This window comes from Doryrhamphus excisus, chromosome 6 (genome assembly GCF_030265055.1).
Source record: "Doryrhamphus excisus isolate RoL2022-K1 chromosome 6, RoL_Dexc_1.0, whole genome shotgun sequence".
NCBI lineage: Eukaryota > Metazoa > Chordata > Actinopteri > Syngnathiformes > Syngnathidae > Doryrhamphus > Doryrhamphus excisus.
This window is the reverse complement of record NC_080471.1, coordinates 2,356,472-2,384,130: the sequence shown is the minus strand read 5'-3', so window position 1 is coordinate 2,384,130 and position 27,659 is coordinate 2,356,472. Positions and strand designations below refer to the sequence as shown.

At 42.1% G+C, this 27,659-nt stretch overlaps 1 protein-coding gene across 15 annotated transcripts in view; it reads right to left on the bottom strand.

Moving 5' to 3' along the window:
* The window catches only part of LOC131131339 (pleckstrin homology domain-containing family A member 5-like), a 101,715-nt gene that overhangs the window by 42,010 nt on the left and 32,046 nt on the right, over positions 1-27,659 (bottom strand). For 14 of the 15 annotated variants that reach the window (XM_058075981.1, XM_058075980.1, XM_058075965.1 and 11 more), the window contains exon 4: positions 386-469. In XM_058075981.1, the coding sequence (XP_057931964.1) occupies positions 386-469 (84 nt within the window). Of the gene's footprint in view, positions 1-385; positions 470-13,443; positions 13,681-27,659 lie in introns of those variants that run through there. The other variant, XM_058075977.1, reaches the window with a different exon arrangement.

Below are 27,659 nucleotides of genomic sequence, written 5' to 3'. Positions count from 1 at the left end.
CAGGGACAATGATAACATCATAATAAAAACAATAGTCATAACATGGGCGACTGCTGCAGCCGTAACCCATGACAAGCTAAAACTCCATTCTGAACCCCTGTTGTGACTTTCTTACTATGCAAAAGGCTGCAAAGTCTGGCCCCGGTCAAGAGGAACTGAGAGCGGATCATGACATTCCCATAAAGTGATGTAAACACGAAACAATGAGCGTTTTATCATCGTCCGCTATCACGACACTTGGCAGAACAGAAGGACGGAATCTGGAGGACAGAGCTGCAATTAGAGGCCCCCGGATGGAAAGGCATCGGACGTTCCGACAGCAAGTGGTGCTCAAAATGCTACCCAGTGACATTGTGGAGAAAAGGAAAAGAAAGAAAAGCCTTACTGTTCGTTGATGACAAAGATGCAGTTGTCTTGAGAGGGTGAGCCTGAGACGGGATGCTTGCAAGTCACCTTTCGCTCATTGTGACTATGGAAGAGAGAACACGAGAAAGGTAAGGTCTACAGGATCTATAGGAGGCTAAAGAAGCTTTCAAGGTCAATTCATCAACTCTCAACCTTTTACGGCGACGGTACGTTGTGGGGGGGGGGGGCACCAGACATCAACTCAAGACATGAGATGAGATTTTAACATTCATTTTCATGAGATGTCTTTTGAAATGTTGATTTTCTGAGAAATTGATATTGAAATAAACCACTGTTGATATTTACCATTTTCTTAAATATCATAAAAACATTGAAGATTTATTTTTAAAGACAAATCTTTGTGTTTGTTTCAGTTATTAGCATCGACATTCTTGCTTTTTCTAATTAAATGACGCCTTTTTGCTACTTTTGTTTTTGTTGATTTTATTTCTGCAATGAGCCGATGGCCCCCGCACCACACTTTGGACACAAACGCTTGTTTCAGTGCTGAGAGGCAATGGTGGATACTTCAGCTTTGTTGATGGCTTGTAAATATAGCATCATTGTCGCTACATTGTCACATTGTTGTATCTCTTTCTATGTCGGAGATATACTTCAAATATGAAGTAAAATTTATCAAATGTAAAATTCTACTTGGACAAGACGAGTAGCAAGCAGCTGTTTAACGGCGATGGAAAAAAACACTGTGAACACCAAAGTAGTTGGATTGCAAGGTGTACATGGAAAAAAACACTCCACATGACGTGAACACCAAAGTAGTTGGACTGCAAGGTGTACATGGAAACAAACCTCCACATGACAGCGTGAACACCAAAGTAGTTGGATTGCAAGGTGTACATTGGAAAAACTTCCACATGACGCTGTGAACACCAAAGTAGTTGGATTGCAAGGTGTACATGGAAACAAACCTCCACATGACGCCGTGGACACCAAAGTAGTTGGATTGCAAGGTGTACATGGAAACAAACCTCCATGTGACGCTGTGAACACCAAAGTAGTCGGATTGCAAGGTGTACATGGAAACCAACCTCCACATGACGCCGTGAACACCAAAGTAGTTGGATTGCAAGGTGTACATGGGAAAAACTTCAACATGACGCTGTGAACACCAAAGTAGTCGGATTGCAAGGTGTACATGGAAACCAACCTCCACATGACGCCGTGAACACCAAAGTAGTTGGATTGCAAGGTGTACATGGGAAAAACTTCCACATGACGCTGTGAACACCAAAGTAGTTGGATTGCAAGGTGTACATGGAAACCAACCTCCACATGACGCCGTGAACACCAAAGTAGTTGGATTGCAAGGTGTACATGGGAAAAACTTAAACATGACGCTGCGAACACCAAAGTAGTTGGATTGCAAGGTGTACATGGAAACAAATCTCCACATGACACGGTGACCACCAAGGTAGTTGGATTGCAAGGTGTACATGGAAATAAACCTCCACATGACAGCGTAAACACCAAGGTAGTTGGATTGCAAGGTGTACATGGAAACAAACCTCCATGTGACGCTGTGAACACCAAAGTAGTTGGATTGCAAGGTGTACATGGGAAAAACTTCCACATGACGCTGTGAACACCAAAGTAGTTGGATTGCAGGGTGTACATGGGAAAAACTTCCACATGATGCTGTGAACACCAAAGTAGTTGGATTGCAAGGTGTACATGGAAACAAACCTCCATGTGACGCTGTGAACACCAAAGTAGTTGGATTGCAAGGTGTACATGGGAAAAACTTCCACATGACGCTGTGAACACCAAAGTAGTTGGATTGCAAGGTGTACATGGAAACAAACCTCCACATGACGTGAACACCAAAGTAGTTGGATTGCAAGGTGTACATGGAAACAAACCTCCACATGACGCCGTGGACACCAAAGTAGTCGGATTGCAAGGTGTACATGGAAACAAACCTCCATGTGACGCCGTGAACACCAAGGTAGTTGGATTGCAAGGTGTACATGGAAACAAACCTCCACATGACGCTGTGAACACCAAAGTAGTTGGATTGCAAGGTGTACATGGGAAAAACTTCTGAATTGAAATAATACAAATAAAATTATTCTTAAAATAGTAAACTTTATCCCAAACCGAAACAATACTATGTTGTTTATGTTTTTGTGAAGATGTGAAAGCTTTTTTTTTTGTTATGTCCCAAGAGTCCAACGACAGCATTCAAGCTATTCCTATTGCAACATAAGTAGAATTCCAGGATGTCAGCCACACATTCTCACTGCTTGGCGGCAGCTTTGCAGTAAAGTGCTGAGGATTGTGTGCCATGCCGACGCTCGGGGAGGAATAACTGGCTTCATCACGCTCGACTGTTGCTTGTAAATCCCCAACGTTGGCCTCTGAACCAAAACACCGCATGATTGAGTCAATATCAATATCTCGTCATATATTACAAATTATATACTGTACTTTCAGTGTACTGCATTTAGCGGTAGTTTAGTGACTCGGAAGGCTGTTAGAATGAAGTACAGTTGTCGCATTGAAAGCATTCAAGGTCCCACAATTGTGAAAACAGGCAAATTCTTTCCATAGAAAACATCTGATTCTCCATAAGCGAGCCGTGCGTCAAAACCAGGCATTTCAATCAATGACTGATGACGCGGGGATCTACTCTGAGGTCCAAATTCAATGCAGGAGGAATGGACGACATACGTACAGACGTCTCTGCAGCAGCAGCCTCTGCCTCGTGCTTTGCTTTTACGTTTCAACTCGCTCCGGCTGCACCATAAACAGAGGAGAGTCAAACGGCAGTCCAAAAATAACACCGCCTTTAAACACAACCTTCTTGTGTGCTGAAAAGAGCAAATACCGAGAGTGAAATAGGGGGTTGAGTTTCAGTTGAGCATGGAGAGTAATAGTCTCCACAGCTGAGGCCCGTAATTACAGGAGACGGTGCTGGCCATGGAGTTCCATGTGCGGTCGAGGGACAGACCAATGGCACCATTATTGACTGGTATGCCTTCACACGTACGCCTCACATGGACCATAGAATGCAGGGCTCGACAATAACGTTGTACCGATGGCCCGGGGCAAGTTAAAACAAAATTGGGGCAAGTAAATCCAATCATTAATATTCCCGTCGGGCAAGTGCACTTTAGCATGCCGTACTGCCAAGAGTTTTTTTTAAAGCGGTTCTTGTTGGGTGTTGGTAAAACACGGACTGCGTAATTCCGCTGGTAATTTGCAAACCAATCCTTGCAAATCTTGAAATGGACCAATCAGAATCCTTTATTTAGACCGCGGTCCGTAGTCCACAATCCGCGTTTTACCCACACCCGTTCTTGTTCGCGATCAACCAATCAGCGATCGTTTTACTAGGAAAACATCTATCACAGGGCTCTACATTAAAAACCAAAATGACTTGCCCATGGGGAATCCTTAAGGTGAGAACTACTTGCCCGAACTTGCCCCATGTAAAATGAAAAGACTGCCATAATGATATCATATATCAATATATGCTGATAATTCATCAGATAATAGTACTGATGCATTGTATTTGGAGGAATGTCTGAAAACGATGACGATGTTGGCAGGGACGCCATGATAGATGTCTTCCTAGTAAAACCATCGCTGATTGGTTGATCGCGAACAAGAACGGGTGTGGGTAAAACGCGGATTGTGGATTACGGACCGCGGTCTAAATAAAGGATTCTGATTGGTCCATTTCAAGATTTGCAAGGATTGGTTTGCAAATTACCACCGGAATTACGCAGTCCGTGTTTTACCAACACCCAACAAGAACCGTTTTAAAAAAAACTCTTGGCAGTACGGCATGCTAAAGTGCACTTGCCCGACGGGAATATTAATGATTGGATTTACTTGCCCCAATTTTGTTTTAAGTTGCCCCGGGCCATCGGTACAACGTCATTGTCGAGCACTGTATCATGTCGTCCCTGCCAACATGGTCTAATTCTTCACCAACTTGTGAAGGAAAAGAGCAAAAAGTGATGAAGCAGTGTCTCCTAAACAAGTATTTTATTAGCGGTTAGCAAATGAAATGATGGCACAGGTGAGTGAATCACATTGCTGTGACAATTTGAAGTGGTCACAATGAAACACCACCCATTAGATCCAATACCAAGTGCTGATTTTGCACAAGCTACAAAATCTAGCGCTTCCGTTTCTCGGTGGATTTTTATCACAAATTTTTGCTTCACAAATTATTGTTTGATCATTGAGCATTTTTTCTGGATTAAAAACACTTTACTAGTACACAAATGTGTCAAATGTTTCATTGTGGTGCACAACTTATAAATATCACTGCGTACTACGACTACCATGTGTAAGGTAGTATGGCATGTTATGTTAACATACATCTCCACAAATTTTCAGACATTCCTCCAAATACAATGCATCAGTACTATTATCTGATGAATTATCAGCATATATTGATATATGATATCATTATGGCAGTCTTTTCATTTTACATGGGGCAAGTTCGGGCAAGTAGTTCTCACCTTAAGGATTCCCCACGGGCAAGTCATTTTTGTTTTTAACGTAGAGCCCTGGAATGTCTGGCCAGGTTATTTACATGCTCATCGCGTTGCTTGGCAAACGATCGTATGTATCAGCTGTTTGCCTGCATATGTAAATGACCTCCGTTGTGCATATCAAAGATAAAATGTGTCCAAATATTTTCTGATGTTACCGTCCTTGTCAACGCATCTTAAAATGTTTCATCATTCGCCGTTTCTTGGGTTACCAAAGTCGTAATACGACAACTTCCTCCATTTCTCAAACAGGCAGAATAAACACTGATGGATTGATTGCCGATTTACACAAAGGTTCTCCACGGTTCTTCCATTCAAGTTAAACATGGAAGTCTTTGCGGATGTGCTTCCTGACACACGAGCAAGGGTCGGCGTTTTTAAGAGGGGTTGTGCTATACGGACGGAAGCTATTTAAGAAGGTCCTGAACATTCCTCCCAAGCAGCTGGTGAAGCTCAGTGGAAAACACGGAGCTTCTGATGTAACATGATGGTTGAGTGCGGGCCAGCAAAGGCAGGTCAGGAAAAGAAGTGTGTCTTAAAGGGAGAAAGTGGTCCTGTTAGACCACTTTACACTTGACCCAGCAGCGGCATCCCCACGGCAGTGAATGGAAGGCTGTGAGGGAACTTAAAGCCTCCTTTATCAAGGAGCAGAAAAGGTGGAATCCAAATACCGTATGTTGGTGGAAGCGCTAAAATGGAATGTTTACCGTTTCATTCAACCTAATTAGGGATGTCACAAAAATGTAGAAGTCGAACCGCCATCATGGATGGCACCAAAGACAGTTTACCAAGGTACCAATATCATAACCAGAACCTCAAGTTATCGTGACATAGGAAAGATCTTCAAATCAAATAGCGAGGCAATGGGCTAGCTCGGTAGACAGATCATAGCTTATCAATTAGGGATGCACGAGTAAACCACTACTGTATCATTCACCTAAGGAGTGGGCGTGGTTTAAAAAAGAATATTTGGGTTTTTTTTTTTTTTGAAATTATGAGATATTTATTGTTTATTATTCAGCTCCAATATATCTGTACCGTGTATGTGTGTAAGGGATCTGTAAGACTATTAATTACCGTATTTTCCGGACTATAAGTCACACTTTTTTCATAGGTTGGCTGTTCCTGCGACTTATACTCCAGAGCGACTTATAAATGAAAAAAGTGTTTATGTTCCATAAACACTGGACACCTTTTCTGTTCATGTTTATTTTTTGTGTATCTGAATAAGCATTGTGTTAGCATATCTTACACCTATTCAGCCTGTTCTCTATTCTTTTATTAATGTTAGAACTTGCCTTCCAAGATGACATAATGTCTGTTTTGGTCAAGTAGTTTGGAAAATAAATTACCCGCAAAAAATGTGACTTATACTACAGTGCGACCTGTAGCGGCCTGTCATGATTCGGCGAATCGGAGCGCCACGATGCGGCCATCCGATATATGCGAGGGAAATTTAATGGAAATGCATTGGAACGGGACTGGAGATTTTGTCCGAAATAGGCGAAATCCGTTATAAAAAATCCGATATATGCAATGAATTTTTATTGGAAATGCATTACAGAAAAATCGGTTCTTTTTTATCTGTCCGTTGTGAGCAAATTTCCGATATATCCGAGTCCGATATATCCGAGGTTTACTGTACAAACAAAGTTTTCCAACTAACTATAACATCAAATATATACTTGCAAATGAGATTCATATAATACAGTATAAGAAATATTGTTCTATTATTTATGTATTTGAAAATGAATACTCTGATGAAGCAGTTTCCCTATTTTGGGAACTGTGCAATCTTGTTTAAATATTACAAATTGAGTTTTGATGATCATAATCAGGCATTTGTAAGAATAATCTTATTTATTGACTCGAAAAGCAAACAAATTAGAGCGTGATGAGGATGTGGAAACAGACAAACAGTTTTTGACCCTAAGAGGTTCCATTGTATCTTAGCACATACCCTCCTCGAGGCAGGCGAGGACTAATGTGAGTGGATCATCTGATATAGGCGAAGGGGCCTCTGGAATATTCATCCATTACTGGCACGAGATATTATTACAAAAAAACTAACTCATAATGCTGAACGCTGAAGTCTAAAAGTAAATCACTCTCGGAAAATCTGTTTTGAAAACATCCCGGGACTAAAGTTAGCTCCTTCAGCATTTAAAGCGATCACATATGTTGTGAGGGATGTGGTCTGTGGTCCCCACAGTCAGCACTGGGCTACGGTTACTTCATATCATGTGGGTGGAGCACATGGTACCGTTTCTGTACTTCACGACTCGCTCTGTTCCGTAGCATTTTTCAGCGCGAGATGTTGGTTTATGAGGAGGGTCTCCAGATTTCCTCCCTACTGGCTCTTGGGTGGGGAACTAGCAGTAAGAAGATGAGCTGACCACGTCGCAGTGAGGAGGGCGGGTCCTCAACATAATAATTAGGAGTGAACTGTCTCGGGGGTCGACCCCTCCCCGGCTTGGCTTTTATGATTCTGGGTGGGTCTTTGATCCGTTACTCCTCCTCAAGCACAGGTCACACGCGCTCCAAAGGCTCTTGACATTAGAAGTGGCCTGACAACAGAATCGTGTTATTTTAACAGCAGGAGTGTCGGGGCACAGCCTTGGAAACGTCTCTGTGGCAAAACCAAACCAAAGCTGGAACCTGGCCTTTTGTGGGAGGGATTTGAACTGCTCGCATGTGCAACATTGGCCATTAAAACACAAGATTGTCTGTATTGTACACAATACAGTAGGGTGCATCAAAAAACACAATTATTGAATTTTGATATGGCTAGGTACTAAAAGTGTTCCAATATATGTAGAAACAACACATGGAAAATATTTTTCCAATACATGATTATTTAGGGGTGCCACCATACATCTGTTTTTGTGGAATAAAGTGGTGAACAGTTCAATGGTCGCCATGAAATTTAAATACAGTAAACCTCGGATATATCGGATTCAATTGTTCCCACTGGTTTTGTCCGATATAAGCGAAATCCGTTATATGTGTATACCGGAAAATGTCCGTTTTACGCATATATCGGATTTATATCCGGTATATGCGTAAATGGGATTTTATCCGTTATAAAAAGGCACTTCCTTGACTATGTTTCCAATGTACCTGGACGCGCAGGCAACGCTGCAAACGCTGCAAATGACGTCGTATAGCGGCCTGTCACCATTCGGCGAATCGGAGCGCCACGATGCGGCCATCCGATATATGCCAGGGAAATTTCATGGAAATGCATTGGAACGGGACTGGAGATTTTGTCCGAAATAGGCGAAATCCGTTATAAAAAATCCGATATATGCAATGAATTTTTATTGGAAATGCATTACAGAAAAATCGGTTCTTTTTTATCTGTCCGTTGTGAGCGAATTTCCGATATGTCCGAGTCCGATATATCCGAGGTTTACTGTATGTTACCCTTGTGTTTACAATAAAATACAAATAAAATAAAAAAGTGTTTAAACTTTATATGTATGTCAAATATCCATCACTGCTACATAAAATTCAGGGTAAGGCCGTGTGAACATGTCCCATTTACTGCCATTCATTTTGTCAATAGCACAAATGAATGGAGAATCATGAAAGTTGAATTCTGAGAAATACCCAATCTGCCCAAACAGAAAACTAATATATTTACTTTAATAAACCTATAAAAAATGATGTTGTATAGAAGTTCATTGTACTCAACATTTCCAGGTCAACTTTTTGGCAATTATACTAGAAAATGCAAATTTTCCGAAATTTTACAAAAGTTTATGTGTGAGGTGCCACCCCTAAATCTCGATGGATTTCCTCAAAACTTCGCAGAAAACATTTTTATGTTCATTAGAAAAAAATGAAATGCCAGCCAAATTGATATTATGAAATTAAAATTTCCCATTCAAATTTAATGCACCCTACAATAATACAGTGAAGGCAAAATGCTTTTATTGTTGGGCATCACGGATCGATTACGTCTAATAGCTGCTGTTTGAGGTTATAGGGTTACGGCATGAGAGCTGAAACCAGAAACGCGGGTCCAGCCAATCAGGCCGTCCCGTGTGCGTCCCCAAGGATCTGACGGAATGACAGCTACTGCATTGACTGCTTTCTTTAATCGCTACTTCTCACCGTGGGATCGCATCCTTTGTGTCGCTGCTCAGATTTTATGATCCTATTAAATAAGACTAAGGGATATTAAACCAGGCTCCTCGGACCGTCACACCGGACAATTCACACTTTACTCTGTTTTCACACGTGGCCATTTGGAGACGTTTGAATCATCTAATCAGACTTGGTGTGGACATAACGCACATCCTGAATCAGACAGCGGACCCCCAAGGCTATTGTAAAATTAATCTGTATTATCACCCGTTTTTAATGATTACAGACTTATAGTGAACTTGTTTTTTTTTTTTTGTGCAAAAACAAATAAATGTAAATCTGTATAAATCCGACCCCATTAAAGTTGAAGTGGTAGGAGCAGCCATACTAGAAGCTGAAAAGACCTGAAGTGCAAAGGAACTCCTCAATCCCGCATGGACATTGACAAGCGGCATGAATAGCCCTCCTCCTCACAAAGGCTGGGCTGAATAAGCAGAATAGGCAGTTTGGAAGGGGGCATGTGGGGGGGCAAGAGAAGAAAGGGCCAACAAGACAAAACACGGGCTTTGCAGCCCCCGGTAGAGAGCCCACCTAAAATGCAGCGAGTGCTGCCACTGCAAAGCCATGAGCGGTCCCAGAACGTAAAAAGGTGGGAACCCCCCCAAACACGCCATTTGAGCTTTGACTTTGACCTTTGGATATTTCCACTTAACCACACAAAACAGCTGCTCAGTCAAGTTACAAATCACATTTTTTTTTTTTTTGTCCAAATAATTCAATTAGACCCCCCCGGCTCCCCGCCCCCGAGGCAGCCGTGACTGTGATAAAGCAGTGTCAAGGTGACACAGCTGAACAGCCGATTTGAGAGGATTTGAGCACCATGGTGACAAGCTGCTTCTGAGAGAAAAAACACTATTCGCAAAGATGGCGGATACAGTACAGACAACTATGTGCCATCCTATTTTTCTCCGTCGTGTACTCTAGATGCTGTCCTTTCCCGAAATAGAAGTCCAACCGTCTAATCAAGGTCAACTCCTTAAAGAAATAGATGGCGATGAGATAGGACAGTCTCACTTGACAACGATTCATCCAGAAGTGTGGAAATGGACTTGAACTCAACATTGTCTTTGAGTGAAAATGTTCTACAGTAAACCTCGGATATATCGGAAATTCGCTCACAACGGACAGATAAAAAAGAACCGATTTTTCTGTAATGCATTTCCAATAAAAATTCATTGCATATATCGGATTTTTTATAACGGATTTCGCCTATTTCGGACAAAATCTCCAGTCCCGTTCCAATGCATTTCCATGAAATTTCCCTGGCATATATCGGATGGCCGCATCGTGGCGCTCCGATTCGCCGAATCGTGACAGGCCGCTATACGACGTCATTTGCAGCGTTTGCAGCGTTGCCTGCGCGTCCAGGTACATTGGAAACATAGTCAAGGAAGTGCCTTTTTATAACGGATAAAATCCCATTTACGCATATACCGGATATAAATCCGATATATGCGTAAAACGGACATTTTCCGGTATACGCATAGAACGGATTTCGCTTATATCGGACAAAACCAGTGGGAACAATTGAATCCGATATATCCGAGGTTTACTGTATGAAGTCGCCCCTCAGGGTTCGGATATCGGTCCCTCACGCCAACGTGGTTTTTCAAAAATGAATTCATATATGATGGCGGACTATGGCCCATTAGTATGAGTGAAAGACCAGTCATGTTTAGTATTCTGGCCAGTACAGACACAGTACATGAATGACAACCTTACATGACCTTGACACGGACTATACGACATGTACCTCTTTTTTAAGTTTACATGGACCCAAATATTCCAATTCCATTCGGGTTATTTGCTCCAACGGAAAGAATCTAACCTTTGTATACACCTCATTCCGAAAGAAAAGTGCCAATCCGAATGAATACAAAATCGGATTCACAGGGTTGGAATATTCCTTTCCCCAGTCCGATATATCCGAGGTATCTTGTACCCGCTCAATCGGAAAGTTGTCAAGGTGTGTTCTTTCAGCGCACGCTCAGCTGTCACGTAACACGCAGGCGTCTCTCGGGTTTTGAAAATGGCGGCGTGCAGTCATCACTGGACTACAGCGGAAAATTCGTTTTTGATACAAACTTTAAAAGAACTGGACCATCGAAAAACTCACAACTGCGAAAAAGCGTAGCAACTGTCCCGACAACCGTGGTCATCACACTCTCGTCCGCCATCTTCGATGAATCACGTGATGTTGTTTACGTTTTACTGCGCATGCCCTATTGACTATTCCGTTTATTCCGATTATAGCGGTGCATGTAGACAGGAGATTGGAATATTCCTTTCCATGTATACACTGTCATTCGGAAAGATTCCATTCGGAAAGAGGAAAATCTCCTAAACGTGGCTATTGTAGAAATTTCATTAAACAACCCCCCCCTCCCCCAAAACAATGGGGGACAAATGGTGTTCAAGTATAAGTAGTCAGTCAGTACGGACGCAGAACATGAATGACACTTTACATGACCTTGACACGACCTATACGACATGTACCTCTTTTTTAAGTTTACAATAAATCAACTGGAGGCTAACTAGTTAGCTCGCTGATCCCCGCATTAGCAATGCGGTGTAAAAGAGTAACAGAAGTGTGACTATAGGGGTGTTATTCATGTCTGCAGGGCTCTAATAACGCTTACAAATCGTGGCGGTGTCTGGAACCGATTGACCGTGATGAACAAGGGACAAGCGTATTCAAAAGTAGAGGTGCAACAACTGATAAATCAACGATTCGTTAATTTTTCACCGACACCAGCTTTGACGCTACAAACTTTACTCGACTCCAGATCCTCGTCCAGTTTTTTTAGCCTCCTTGTGGCTCCATAAAATATGTTTTGAGCACCCAAATGAGGGAAAAGACCCATTTTTAAAAAACGGTTAATGTTCTGTAAGGCCTTGAATGCATCCTGGATGAGCCTTCCTTCGTTTGTTTAATCGCTGCAACATGACAGAGACCTATTTAACAGGCAATATTTATATTTATGTCCCAAAATGCAAATACTACATGACTAAATGAGCAGTGAGTCACGTACAGGTCAGAGAAGGACTCCCATTCGACAAAAGAGATGATTGGATGAAATTGACCTGTCACTGTTTACCATCTCAGAGGTCCATCGTGACTCAAAGCCTGAAATCGAATGCGACGCCGCCTTCCATCCGCACGATGTGTTGTGCCCCGAAGAGCTGGCCGAGCAATTAGCGGCGCAACCCCACCGTACATCTGTACGGCTGCTAATCTGCTGGTTAATGAGCTCGCAGCCACAAATAGCATTTATCTAGCCATCGAAACAGAACAGAGACATTGGCTTGAGATGATGCTAGGGTCCCAGGCCCCCCTCTTAGCTCCTACACTATTAGCCCCATTGAACACCCGTTGGTGTGTATCATCACAACAGCGTACCACAATAAATAATAGTTTGACATTGCATGATATTAAAGTAATAACTAGGGCGTTCATTTTGACAAACCTCTACTCTGACACACATGGAAACTAATTGCTAGCTGTATTATCCTACTTGGAGCCACGTTTATATGAGCTCAGCTTTGGCACAACAGGCTGATAACATCCAGTATGTCAACACCAGGATCGAGAAAAACCGGTTCAATTGATTTTTGGAAGGAATTCATGCATAAAGCCAACACTATCCACAAAAGTAAACACAAAATACCTTGTAGAGATGTTGCCGAGTGCTTCGAAACTCCCTTTTTCCATTTTTTACTGACTCGGGACTCACGGGTACTGGACTCTGTTAACTCGTTCAAAGGCACCAACGAACGTGTCATTAATGATCAGTCACGTGACTCGTTTGAACAGAGTACCCGTTTCACTTGAGCGAGTGACTCGGATGAACTCGAGTCAGTAAAGGAATCGAGTTTCCCACCTCTATCATACCTTTCCCAGGAGACTCGATGATAACATGGTGATGCGCGCTTTGCGGTTGATTCATTCCAGTTGAACTCTCACGCAGCCAAAAAAAAAAAAAAAGCTTTCAAAGATCGTTCACAAACCGAAATAACTGACTCCAAACGGTCCGATATTAGAATCAAAGGAGGAAAAAACAGTAGCAAATAATGAGACAGAGGGAATGAGACAGCTTCACTCCAAACTATGATACAAAAAAATCAACTGAGCTGCTGTACATGTTGAATCTTGCATCGCAAGAAATGAACGTTGGGCACAAGTAGAAACTACATAGTGTGAAATCGCTGCATTGTTGACCAATATTGAAGATAGTTAAGCACGTCAGAAATGCAGTCATATGTAGCAAACAAACCATACCCGAGTGACTACAATAAAATACAAAACAATATACTGAAGCACAGTGCGTTATCACAAGCAGAGTTTTTTTGTACTTACACTAAAAAGCCTCCTTAGCGTCCAAAGCAGTAAAAAAAAGCCGCAGCAAATACCAAAGTAGAGACGCGAGGAGATCCTTTATCCGTTGTAAAAGCTCTTCGATGAGATGAGCGCGTTATTGTTGTTATTATTATTATTATTATTGTTATTGTTGTTATTTAGCATGCGTGCTCGCCTGCAGCTGTGCTATCGGGTCGTCCTCGTGCTGCTGACTGACGAGCAGCAGCGCGCGCCAGGACTGCAGGCACACTGAAACCCGAGAGGCGGTGACGTCACAGCCCGGAAGTGAAGCAAGGTGCATTAGCGTTACAAAGCAGGCGTGTACGGGCCCATGCCTGGGATGCTGCATGCTACACACTCACACATGCAAGGCGGCCATAGAATGTTGTGTTGCAATGAAAGTAGGGTTTGGTATCGTTTCTACAGTATATTATCACATATTGATGCCACTTTGGAAAGGGAAAACATGCACATTTTGTCTGCATTAAGGTTTTATTTTTATGTTGAACAGAGTAGTACTCCCAATAGACTTCGACACCACTATGTAAATCTGTGCAATACTTTGTTTTTATACTCGGTATAGTTACTCCAGACTCCATTCACTGTGCAATATCTGATCAAGGCTCTAAATACAATAATGTCCCATAATGACCCATAATGTATAGACTGGTCATATATTTCATCTCGTTTCATATTATCTGCATACTGTTTTTGTATATAACTCTGGGTAAAACTGTTAATACTTGGGTTGTTTATATTGTTTATTTTTTTATATTGTGTATTTTTGTACTGCTTAACTGATCCTGTATTCTTGCTGCTGCGCAATGCAAATTTCCCCACTTAGGGACGAATAAATCTTATCTTATCTTATCTTATCTTATTCTCCCCTCTGTAATCAAATCCACAACAGCGGACTACATTTAATTAGCACCAATATCACATTAGCCACGTTTACATGGACCCATATACAGTAAACCTCGGATATATCGGACTCGGATATATCGGAAATTCGCTCACAACGGACAGATAAAAAAGAACCAATTTTTCTGTAATGAATTTCCAATAAAAATTCATTGCATATATCGGATTTTTTATAACGGATTTCGCCTATTTCGGACAAAATCTCCAGTCCCGTTCCAATGCATTTCCATTAAATTTCCCTGGCATATATCGGATGGCCGCATCGTGGCGCTCCGATTCGCCGAATCGTGACAGGCCGCTATACGACGTCATTTGCAGCGTTTGCAGCGTTGCCTGCGCGTCCAGGTACATTGGAAACATAGTCAAGGAAGTGCCTTTTTATAACGGATAAAATCCCATTTACGCATATACCGGATACAAATCCGATATATGCGTAAAACGGACATTTTCCGGTATACGCATATAACGGATTTCGCTTATATCGGACAAAACCAGTGGGAACAATTGAATCCGATATATCCGAGGTTTACTGTATTCCAATTCAATTCAGGCTATTTGCTCAAACGGAAAGAATGTAACCTTTGTATATGTACACCTCATTCCGAAAGAAAAGTGCCAATCCGAATGAATATATAATGGGATTCACAGGGGTGGAATATTCCTTTCCCCAATCCGATATATCCGAGGTATCTTGTACCCGCTCAATCGGAAAGTTGTCAGGGTGTGTTCTTTCAGCTGTCACGTAACACGCAGGCGTCTCTCAGGTTTTGAAAATGGCGGCGAGCAGTCATCACTGGACTACAGCGGAAAGTTCGTTTTTGATTCAAACTTTAAAAGAACTGGACGTAATTTGCAAGACTGGACGGCCGAAAAACTCGCAACTGCGAAAAAGCGTAGCAACTGTCCCGACAACCGTGGTCATCACACTCTGGTCCGCCATCTTCGATGAATCACGTGATGTTGTTTACGTTTTACTGCGCATGCCCCATTGACTATTCCGTTTGATTATAGCGGTGCATGTAGACAGGAGATTGGAATATTCCTTTCCATGTATACGCTGTTTTCTGGTACGTCATTCGGAAAGAGGAAAATCTCCTCACGTAAACGTGGCTATTGTAGAAATGTCATGAAAACAACCCCCTCCCCAAAAAACAGCAACAATGGGGAACAAATGGTGTACAAGTATAAGTAGTCACAGAACATGAATGACACCTTCCATGACCTTGACACGACCTATACGACATGTACTTCTTTTTTAAGTTTAGAATAAATCAACTGGAGGCTAACTACTTAGCTCGCTGATCCCCGCATTAGCAATGCGGCGTAAAAGAGTAACAGAAGTGTGACTATAGGGGTGTTATTCATGTCTGCAGGGCTCTAATAACGCTTACAAATCGTGGCGGTGTCTGGAACCGATTAACCGTGATGAACAAGGGACAAGTGTATTCAAAAGTAGAGGTGCAACAACTGATAAATCAACGATTCGTTAATTTTTCAGCGAAACCAGCTTTGACGTTACAAACTTTACTCGACTCCAGATCCGCGTGGATCAGGAGATTGGAATATTCCTTTCCATGTATACACTGTTTTCTGGTACGTCATTCGGAAAGAGGAAAATCTCCTCATGTAAACGTGGCTATTGTAGAAATGTCATGAAAACAAACCCCCTCCCCAAAAAACAGCAAAAATGGGGAACAAATGGTGTACAAGTATAACACAGAGGTGATTCTAAATACAAACAAACCATCTTTTTACAAAATAAACAATAGCCAAAAGGCCCTTGTGTCCTTTTCCTCACAACATTTTGCTGGAAAAATTTTGGGAACCCTCGCTCTCTGCTGTTGCCGGGTTTGAAATACTTTGGAGACTTTATTTCGCCAGCAGGATGTGTTGTTTCTGGCGTTTAGCGTCTCGTACATAGCGGCAACTCCTTTGGCTCATTCTTCAGCAAGCTCTGACAAAGGGGGCCTGTTGAAAAAATAAATATGGCTGCCCTGGCTGTTAATGGCTCATCCCGAAACTATTTGACTCCCCTTTGATAAAGCGGCTGAAAATGTGTTGCAAGAAGTGCAAGAAACTATGTAGCGTCATTATCTCACATGAGATCCGGCATAGAAAGACACAACATGGGACTCTGTAAAAAAAAAAAAAAAAAAAGTGGAAGCACTTTACAAAGATAACAATGCTGACTGCTTTTGCTTTGACGCTGTTCGGCATTGGCAACCCTGCAAATTGGCTGATTTCTGGTCCAAAAACTTGTCAGGATGTCAGGCCTTGAACGCACCATAAATGACTCTGGTATATTAATTCATAAATCATGCTGTTTTGTGGTTGAATACAGCCTATTAGTCATCTATTATTCATCTAAATTGGTGAAATGAACTCAAATACAAATAAGAGACATTCAGAAAACTAATTCCAAGACATTGTGGTGATATGTACAGTAAACCTCGGATATATCGGACTCGGATATATCGGAAATTCGCTCACAACGGACAGATAAAAAAGAACCGATTTTTCTGTATTGCATTTCCAATAAAAATTCATTGCATATATCAGATTTTTTATAACGGATTTCGCCTATTTCGGACAAAATCTCCAGTCCCGTTTCAATGCATTTCCATGAAATTTCCCTGGCATATATCGGATGGCCGCATCGTGGCGCTCCGATTCGCCGAATCGTGACAGGCCGCTATACGACGTCATTTGCAGCGTTTGCAGCGTTGCCTGCGCGTCCAGGTACATTGGAAACATAGTCAAGGAAGTGCCTTTTTATAACGGATAAAATCCCATTTACGCATATACCGGATATAAATCCCATATATGCGTAAAACGGACATTTTCCGGTATACGCATATAACGGATTTCGCTTATATCGGACAAAACCAGTGGGAACAATTGAATCCGATATATCCGAGGTTTACTGTATTCCAATTCAATTCAGGCTATTTGCTCAAACGGAAAGAATCTAACCTTTGTATATGTACACCTCATTCCGAAAGAAAAGTGCCAATCCGAATGAATATATAATGGGATTCACAGGGGTGGAATATTCCTTTCCCCAATCCGATATATCCGAGGTATCTTGTACCCGCTCAATCGGAAAGTTGTCAGGGTGTGTTCTTTCAGCTGTCACGTAACACGCAGGCGTCTCTCAGGTTTTGAAAATGGCGGCGAGCAGTCATCACTGGACTACAGCGGAAAGTTCGTTTTTGATTCAAACTTTAAAAGAACTGGACGGCCGAAAAACTCGCAACTGCGAAAAAGCGTAGCAACTGTCCCGACAACCGTGGTCATCACACTCTGGTCCGCCATCTTCGATGAATCACGTGATGTTGTTTACGTTTTACTGCGCATGCCCTATTGACTATTCCGTTTGATTATAGCGGTGCATGTAGACAGGAGATTGGAATATTCCTTTTCATGTATACGCTGTTTTCTGGTACGTCATTCGGAAAGAGGAAAATCTCCTCATGTAAACGTGGCTATTGTAGAAATGTCATGAAAACAACCCCCTCCCCAAAAAACAGCAAAAATGGGGAACAAATGGTGTACAAGTATAACACAGAGGTGATTCTAAATACAAACAAACCATCTTTTTACAAAATAAACAATAGCCAAAAGGCCCTTGTGTCCTTCTCCTCACAACATTTTGCTGGAAAAATTTTGGGAACCCTCGCTCTCTGCTGTTGCCGGGTTTGAAATACTTTGGAGACTTTATTTCGCCAGCAGGATGTGTTGTTTCTGGCGTTTAGCGTCTCGTACATAGCGGCAACTCCTTTGGCTCATTCTTCAACAAGCTCCGACAAAGGGGGCCTGTTGAAAAAATAAATATGGCTGCCCTGGCTGTTAATGGCTCATCCCGAAACTATTTGACTCCCCTTTGATAAAGCGGCTGAAAATGTGTTGCAAGAAGTGCAAGAAACTATGTAGCGTCATTATCTCACATGAGATCCGGCATAGAAAGACACAACATGGGACTCTGTAAAAAAAAAAAAAAAAAGTGGAAGCACTTTACAAAGATAACAATGCTGACTGCTTTTGCTTTGACGCTGTTTGGCATTGGCAACCCTACAAATTGGCTGATTTCTGGTCCAAAAACTTGTCAGGATGTCAGGCCTTGAACGCACCATAAATGACTCTGGTATATTAATTCATAAATCATGCTGTTTTGTGGTTGAATACAGCCTATTAGTCATCTATTATTCATCTAAATTGGTGAAATGAACTCAAATACAAATAAGAGACATTCAGAAAACTAATTCCAAGACATTGTGGTGATATGTACAGTAAACCTCGGATATATCGGACTCGGATATATCGGAAATTCGCTCACAACGGACAGATAAAAAAGAACCGATTTTTCTGTAATGCATTTCCAATAAAAATTCATTGCATATATCGGATTTTTTTATAACGGATTTCGCCTATTTCGGACAAAATCTCCAGTCCCGTTCCAATGCATTTCCATTAAATTTCCCTCACATATATCGGATGGCCGCATCGTGGCGCTCCGATTCCGGAAGTGCCTTTTTATAACGGATAAAATCCCATTTACGCATATACCGGATATAAATCCCATATATGCGTAAAACTGACATTTTCCAGTATACGCATATAACGGATTTCGCTTATATCGGACAAAACCAGTGGGAACAATTGAATCCGATATATCCGAGGTTTACTGTAGTACTCACCACTGGTCACTAGGTGTCAGTGATGTTGCTGTAATGTTAAGTGGGACACACAAGCACCAGACTTAATTGCCGGAACAAAAAGTTCTTTATTTTATGTTTCGATCCCTAACACAGGTGACTATAGGGGTGTTATGTACTGACTGGAGGTCTCTAATAATGTGAAAAAAACGTTTTTAGGCAGTCCTAAACAGGTTTTCTATGGCAGTGATATCCAACCAGGGGTGCGCGAGCAAATTGTGGGGACATGTGGAAATCTTTAATTTCCAAGAAGGTAAGTAAATATTCTTCATTGTTTCATATTAAGACACATGAAAGGATTGGCCATGGTTCTTGGTAGGGACACTGGAGACCGCTTTGGGCACAGTAAGCCACCGAGCTAACCGGTTAGCCTCCACTTTATTTATTCTAAACTAATAACAAGATATATCAATCAATCACAGGCGGGTTCGGATCCAAACTCGTTGTTGTTGTCGGCTTTCCTTTCAACATGAACGGAGATGCACTAACTAGGAAATGGGAAAAATACCAAACAGGTTCCGGGTGGGGCCTCCAGCTTTTGAAGACATGAAAGCCCAGACAATGACCTGGCCCCGTACCCAAACGGCGCTCCTGCTCAGCAACCTGCAATTTGCAGTCAACGGAGCTAGTCAAGCCCCTCCCACTGACACACCATAACTACTCGGACCAGCTTTGTTCCATAAATAATGCACCATCTATCCATTACAGAACCAGTCCACCGGCTATCAATGCTCCTCCGGGGAATGCTGGAACCCGGAGACATGGGATTCAGCTCCCGTCTGGGACACCGAATGGACACCAGCAAGAAAAACAAGGGAATGTAATGAATACCTGGAGGATATATTATACGCTATCAAGTGTATGGATCCATGGAAGAAGAATGTGTGGCCACGGAGCTTGTGTTCCAAAGCGGAGAAGAAAAGGTGTCAGAGGGAGAGTCAAAGCAAGCTGCTCAGCCATCTGTGGAAGTGTTGTCTTGCCTCAAGAGAGAATATCTTTCCGGGCAGGATAACCGGAGTCCTTGTTTTGCTATCATTGCTCAAATCCAACACCAGTCAACTGCTTTTTGGGCCCGTTGGGTTTACACTAAATACTAAAAACCTTGGATCGTTAATCAGAATAATTGCAGCGGTACGCCAAATGAAATCTAATGTCTCGATACAATTTAATGAATAGGGGTGCTCATTAAGTCGATCGCGAGCTACCGGTCGATCGCGGAGGTGGTACTGGTCGATCGCTGGTCGATCGCGGCGTGACATTAAAAAAAATATCATCCCAGCATCAATGCCGTCACTTGATTGATATACAGGGCAGCCATTCAGATGACAACTGAATGTTGCCCTTCGGGCGACCAATCAAATCAAACGACGTCTCTAAGTGCAGCAGAACTTACGATGTCAGCCTATCATCCATCCCCGTTACTTGATTGACATACAGGACAACCAGTCAGATGACAACTGAATTTTGACCTTTAGGTCACCGCTCATGCGTAAACAACGATGCAAAGTGCTAAGCTAGTCGGCGAATTGCGAGATTTTAAAGCCCTCGCTAAAGTTTATGGTCACTAAAATGAGTGAAGGAGCTGGACCAAGTAAAAAGGCAAAAACTGGACCAAGTAAAAAGGCAAAAACTGGACCAAGTAAAAAGGCAAAAAACATATCACTTCCATACGGATATGGAATATTATACGGATATTATGATACGGATATTATCCATGACTGATAAACATTTGGAAGTGTGCTTGAGGCTGGCTATCAGCAGCTACTGTCCGGACTATGCATCCCTGGCTGGTTCAATTCAGTGCAAGTCATCAAAGTAAACTCAGGTAATTACAAAAAATGTTAATAGTTAATTATGTGTGTTTTGCAATATTGGCTCATTTGGTTATGTAAGGTACATCAACATACATTGTACGTACAAATAATCCTCAATACATTTGAAAATAAATAGATGTTTTGCATTTTTGTAGTGGGTAGATCATTTTGACTCGGTCATTTTAAAAGTAGCTCGCATGCTGAAAAAGTGTGAGCACCCCTGATTTAATGAATACGGAGAATGATTGCGATTAGATACCATCAGTGGGAGTACTGCCTTACAGATATTTTTAAGGAGGGCCGGACCCGACCAAGGTTACACAAACCCTGCCTGTTCCATCTCCGATCCAAAGTTAACAGCACCCTACCACTTGGCTACACATCGTTGGTCTTTATGACGGCCATGTCAAAACATGTGCTTTGGCTCCAAGACTCCAAAGGCACCAGAAGGCTAAGAATGTTTCATCCTGAAACAAGAAATGTTTGGTGTATTTGTAGGATTAGATACACAAGGAACGCTACACCAGAATCTGGCTCGTGTTCCCACCACAGGGCGTGTAGGTGAGACGGCGGTGGCTGCATTCGCTACAAAAGCGGTGTGACGTCATACCTGTCGCACAATGTAACAAAGACGAGGATCGCAACACGAAAAATAACACAACAATGGAGGTCACACAATAGGGTTTTTGTCTCTGGTGAGTCTTCCATTCCCGTATTCCACTCAGGAGTCATACTTGGGTTTTCAACTGGCACCACTGTCCGTGTTCACTGCCTTTCGACCCAAACGCTGACATTAACAACAACTGTAGAATATTCATTCATTCATTTTCTACCGCTTTTCCTCACGAGGGTCGCGGGGGATGCTGGAGCCTATCCCAGCAGTCTTCGGGCGAGAGAAGCGGGGTACACCCTGGACTGGTGGCCAGCCAATCCCAGGGCACATATAGACAAACAACCATTCACACTCACAATGGACAATTTGGAGTGGCTAATTAACCTAGCATGTTTTTGGAATGTGGGAGGAAACCGGAGTACCCGAGGTTGGAATGGCCGAGATTGGAATTGAACTCGGATCTCCTAGCTGTGAGGCCTGTGTGTTAACCACTCGGTCGCCGTGCAGCCTTGAGTAATTGATACACTAATTGAAATGTCTATTTTTCATTCATTCATTTTCTACCGCTTGTTTGCCGCGGGGGTGCTGGAGCCTATCCCAGCTGTCTTCGGCTGATAGGCGGTGGCCAGCCAATCACAGGGCACATATAGACAAACAACCATTCACACTCACATTCATACCTATGGACAATTTGGAGTGGCTAATTAACCTAGCATGTTTTTGGAATGTGGGAGGAAACCGGAGTACCCGGAGAAAACCCACGCATGCACGGGGAGAACATGCAAACTCCACACAGAGATGGCCGAGAGTGGAATTGAACCCCGGTCTCCTAGCTGTGAGGTCTGCGCGCTAACCACTCGCCCGCCGTGCAGCCCAACTGTAGAATATGTCAACAAATAATGATATAGTTTAAAAAGTACCAATCCAAAAATGCATCAGCTATGCGAGGCCAGCAGCAAGTCCAGGTCTGTCTGGCTGAGTCATCAGGAACTGGTTTTAGATCCAAAGGCTGAATCCGAGCCCAGTTGAAGGGAATTAACCTAAAACCATGCCAGGTTCTGCGATACCTAGAAAGAAAGCCCGAGAACCAAAACCCTGGTTGTATGTAGGGGCAAAGATTCCCCAAATCCCAACCTCGGCCATCTCTGTGTGGAGTTTGCGTGTTCTCCCCGTGCATGCGTGGGTTTTCTCCGGGTACTCCGGTTTCCTCCCACATTCCAAAAACATGCTAGGTTAATTAGCCACTCCAAATTGTCCATAGGTATGAATGTGAGTGTGAATGGTTGTTTGTCTATATGTGCCCTGTGATTGGCTGGCCACCGGTCCAGGGTGTAAAGACAGCTGGGATAGGCTCCAGCACCCCCCGCGACCATCACCATTTCTACCAAAAAGCGGTAGAAAATAAATGAATGAATGAATGAATGAATGCATCAGATTCCAATTGAGTGCATCCCATAATCAGTTCCCAGTTCCACATGTCCAAAAGGAGTAGGAAGAAGCAAAGCTTATTAAATCCTACCCCATCAGTAACTGTTACATTTGTTCACTTCCTGCTTTCCTAATATAGTTTAAGTTTTTTTTTTTTTTTTTTTTTTTTTATGTTTTATTTAGGGGCTGCACGGCGGTTGAGTGGTTAGCGCGAAGTGGTTAGTGGTTAGCGCGCAGACCTCACAGCTAGGGACCAGGGTTCAATTCCACCCTCGGCCATCTCTGTGTGTAGTTTGCATGTTCTCCCCGAACATTTGTTCACTTCCTGCTTTCCTAATATAATTTAAGTATTTTTGATTTTTTATTTTTTTTATGTTTTTTATGTTTTATTTAGGGGCTGCACGGCGGTCGAGTGGTTAGCGCGCAGTGGTTAGTGGTTAGCGCGCAGACCTCACAGCTAGGGACCAGGGTTCAATTCCACCCTTGGCCATCTCTGTGTGTAGTTTGCATGTTCTCCCCGAACATTTGTTCACTTCTTGCTTTCCTAATATAATTCAAGTATTTTTTAAATAATTTTTTTGAATGTTATTTGTTTATTTTTTATTAATTTTAATTGATTTTTATTTTGTAATAAATGTTTTTTTATTATTTATTTTTTTAGTAATTGTTTTAATTAATTTTATTTATATTTTTTTATTAATTTGTATTTCATTCATTCATTTTCTACCGCTTTTAATAATGCACTTCGTACCACAGTACTCGGTGATATGAGCATCCAATGACATAATGTCTACCATAGTAAGTGTCAATATAGTGATATATATAGCACATCATGACTGGTTCAAGACTTCCTGTGTTTCTGTTATGGATCCATCTGAAAGAATAACATTTGAAAGAACGGTTAGTGTTGAGGAAATATTGTATGAAGTACGTTGGTTGTGTCCATGGTTTTTGGTCCATGGTTTTTGGTATCAACCTTGACTATCATTGCACCGTAACGCCATAAAGGGAGACTGGGCAGCATATGTAAAAAGCAAAACACACTAAAAATACGGTCTTGGATCCGATTATTAATAAGCAGTAGGATGTTTTTTTTTCATCTGCGTTGGAGCCTCCATGCGGTCGTCGGTGACAGAAGCACAGGAGAAGCTTTCAGACTCATTAACTACCCACACGGAGTCAGGGAGAGGGGACTCGCTAAGTGTTCACATGTTCATCTCCTCTCAGAGGATCTTTCCTACCAACCCACTCGCTCCGGTCGCTGGCTCTTACCTCGTCCACCTACACTCCCACGCTCTCTTCTTTGCAAGTGAGGAGCAGGTTGTTACCTTGCTGGTGTCGGGAAGAACAGCGGCGCCGCGCGTGGCTGCCGGTTTGAATTCATGACAATCAGCGTGCGCCAGATCGCTGCACGAGCTGCTGTTGCTACTCAGCGATGGCTCCAGCACAAATTGGTCTGTTATTAGCTCGACTTCAGGAAGCCGACGCAAACCGACGTGGGCTAATCTGACCACCCTCTGCCTGTGTTGATGTGTGCTAGGAAAATTAGCCCAGTGATTACATGTTAGACCAATCAGAAGGAAAAAAGACAGTGAAAGAGCTTTCAGAATGAATCTTCAGTTAAGATACATTCATTTTACAGTAAGTAATAAATAATAAACCTTCCCTGTACAATAACACAAATGGTTCGACTCTACATAAATGGTAATGGTAATGGTAATGGTAATGGTAATGGTTTTATTTCATTTGAACATGCATCAGATTCCAATTGAGTGCATCCCACAATCAGTTCCCAGTTCCACATGTCCAAGAGGAGTAGGAAGAAGCAAAGCTTATTAAATCCTACCCCATCAGTAACTGTTACATTTGTTCACTTCCTGCTTTCTTAATATAGTTTAAGTTTTTTTGAATTTTTTTTTTATTTTTATGTTTTTTATGTTTTATTTAGGGGCTGCACGGCGGTCGAGTGGTTAGCGCGAAGCGGTTAGTGGTTAGCGCGCAGACCTCACAGCTAGGGACCAGGGTTCAATTCCACCCTCGGCCATCTCTGTGTGTAGTTTGCATGTTCTCCCCGAACATTTGTTCACTTCCTGCTTTCCTAATATAGTTTAAGTTTTTATGAATTTTTTTTTAATGTTTTTTATGTTTTATTTAGGGGCTGCACAGCGGTTGAGTGGTTAGCGCAAAGTGGTTAGTGGTTAGTGCGCAGACCTCACAGCTAGGGACCAGGGTTCAATTCCACCCTCGGTCATCTCTGTGTGTAGTTTGCATGTTCTCCCCGAACATTTGTTCACTTCCTGCTTTCCTAATATAATTTAAGTATTTTTGAATTTTTTTTATTTTTATGTTTTTTATGTTTTATTTAGGGGCTGCACGGCGGTTGAGTGGTTAGCGCGCAGTGGTTAGTGGTTAGCGCGCAGACCTCACAGCTAGGGACCAGGGTTCAATTCCACCCTCGGCCATCTCTGCGTGTAGTTTGCATGTTCTCCCTGAACATTTGTTCACTTCCTGCTTTCCTAATATAATTTAAGTATTTTTGATTTTTTTTATTTTTATGTTTTTTATGTTTTATTTAGGGGCTGCACGGCGGTTGAGTGGTTAGCGCAAAGTGGTTAGTGGTTAGCGCGCAGACCTCACAGCTAGGGACCAGGGTTCAATTCCACCCTCGGCCATCTCTGCGTGTCGTTTGCATGTTCTCCCCGAACATTTGTTCACTTCCTGCTTTCCTAATATAGTTTAAGTTTTTATGAATTTTTTTAAAAATGTTTTTTATGTTTTATTTAGGGGCTGCACAGCGGTTGAGTGGTTAGCGCAAAGTGGTTAGTGGTTAGCGCGCAGACCTCACAGCTAGGGACCAGGGTTCAATTCCACCCTCGGCCATCTCTGCGTGTAGTTGCATGTTCTCCCCGAACATTTGTTCACTTCCTGCTTTCCGAATATAATTTAAGTATTTTTGATTTTTTTTTATTTTTATGTTTTTTATGTTTTATTTAGGTGCTGCACGGCGGTTGAGTGGTTAGCGCGAAGTGGTTAGTCGTTAGCGCGCAGACCTCACAGCTAGGGACCAGAGTTCAATTCCACCCTCGGCCATCTCTGTGTGTAGTTTGCATGTTCTCCCCGAACATTTGTTCACTTCCTGCTTTCCTAATATAATTTAAGTATTTTTTTTTTTAAATTTGAATGTTATTTGTTTATTTTTTAATAATTTTCATTGATTTTTATTTTGTAATAAATGTTTTTTTATTATTTATTTTTTTTGTATTTTTTTTTATTAATTTTATTTATATATTTTTTATTAATTAGTTCACTAATTTATTAATTTATTAATTTGTTCACTTCCTGCTTTCCTAATATAATTTAAGTATTTTTTTATTTTTATTGATTTTATTTTTTATATTTTTTTATTATTATTTATTTTTTTGATTAATTTTTATTTTTTATTATTTTTATTTTTCATTAATTTTATTTTATTTATTTTTTTATTAATTTGTATTAATTTTGTATCATTTATTTATTCATTTTGTACCGTTTTTTCCTCACGAGGGTCGCGGGGGTGCTGGAGCCTATCCCAGCTGTCTTCGGGCAAGAGGCGGGGTACACCCCGGAGTGGTGGCCAGCCAATCACAGTAATTTGTATTTGTATTTGTATTTTTGGACTACACAGGAAGCCAGTGGCTCCTTGCAAATAACCTGAGCAACTCAACTCTACTTTCCATTTTTTGCTGCGGTGCCACGCATGTGGAAAGCCCACACACCACACCACAAAGAATCAACTCGGTTTTCCATGTGCATCCATCCGTGAGGATGAAACAATAGGCAGGGAAGTCGGCACGAGCAGACAAGCTAATTAGAAGATGAAAAGTAATGCAGCTAATTTAGCACGAGCGAACAAAACAGAGCAATCAATGAGGGAATCGGACTATATTGTGCCCTAGCTGCTCAGACATGTGAGAGAGCTGAACGCTCGACACCCTGCTGACAATAATTACACACTGGAGAAAAAAATCATGTAGAAATGACTCATTTGAAATCAATGGGCTGTATCTAGGACTGCTATCGTACCGTACGAGAGCACAAAGCAGAGCTGGAAGCACCGGGAATGTGCAATCCTGGAGCCGAGCAAAAGGTACTGTATTCCCAAAAGAGGAAAAAGTGAAGACAGACCCGAGGGCAGCAGATTAGTGACGTGCGAGTTATCATCAATCACAAGAGGTCGTTCAAGGGGGACAGAATGCACGACGGGCTCGCATCGCGGCGTCCCGTTTAAGCCTTGGCATCGCCGATTGTCACCACTTCCAAAGTTCACATGCCAAACGCCGCCACCGATTCACTTTAGCGTGAGCCTTCACCCCCCGCAGAAGCAATACAAGCTTAGCCGACCCCCCCCGGCTGTGCCCTCGTCAGGCTTTACTCGCATCTTTTTGCATTAAAGTTGCAACGATTGCAAGAGCTGTAAACTGAATATGTGCAAAGTCGAGGCTTTTTTTTTTTTTCGTTGAAAAGAAAGCTGACGGCACACAGCTGTCAACGTCGTGTTTACATTTCCTGTCGTCGCCGACTCCCTAACGGAGATGCAAACATTTAGTGATGAATAATGGATCTTTCACCATTCAAGTGCTCATTACACGTTCATCTTGTTATTTTTCATGCGCATAAATAATCGTATTTGTTTGGTGTGTACTCTAATGTTGACATATTTGGGTGATTCTCCAGCGAGGTGCATAA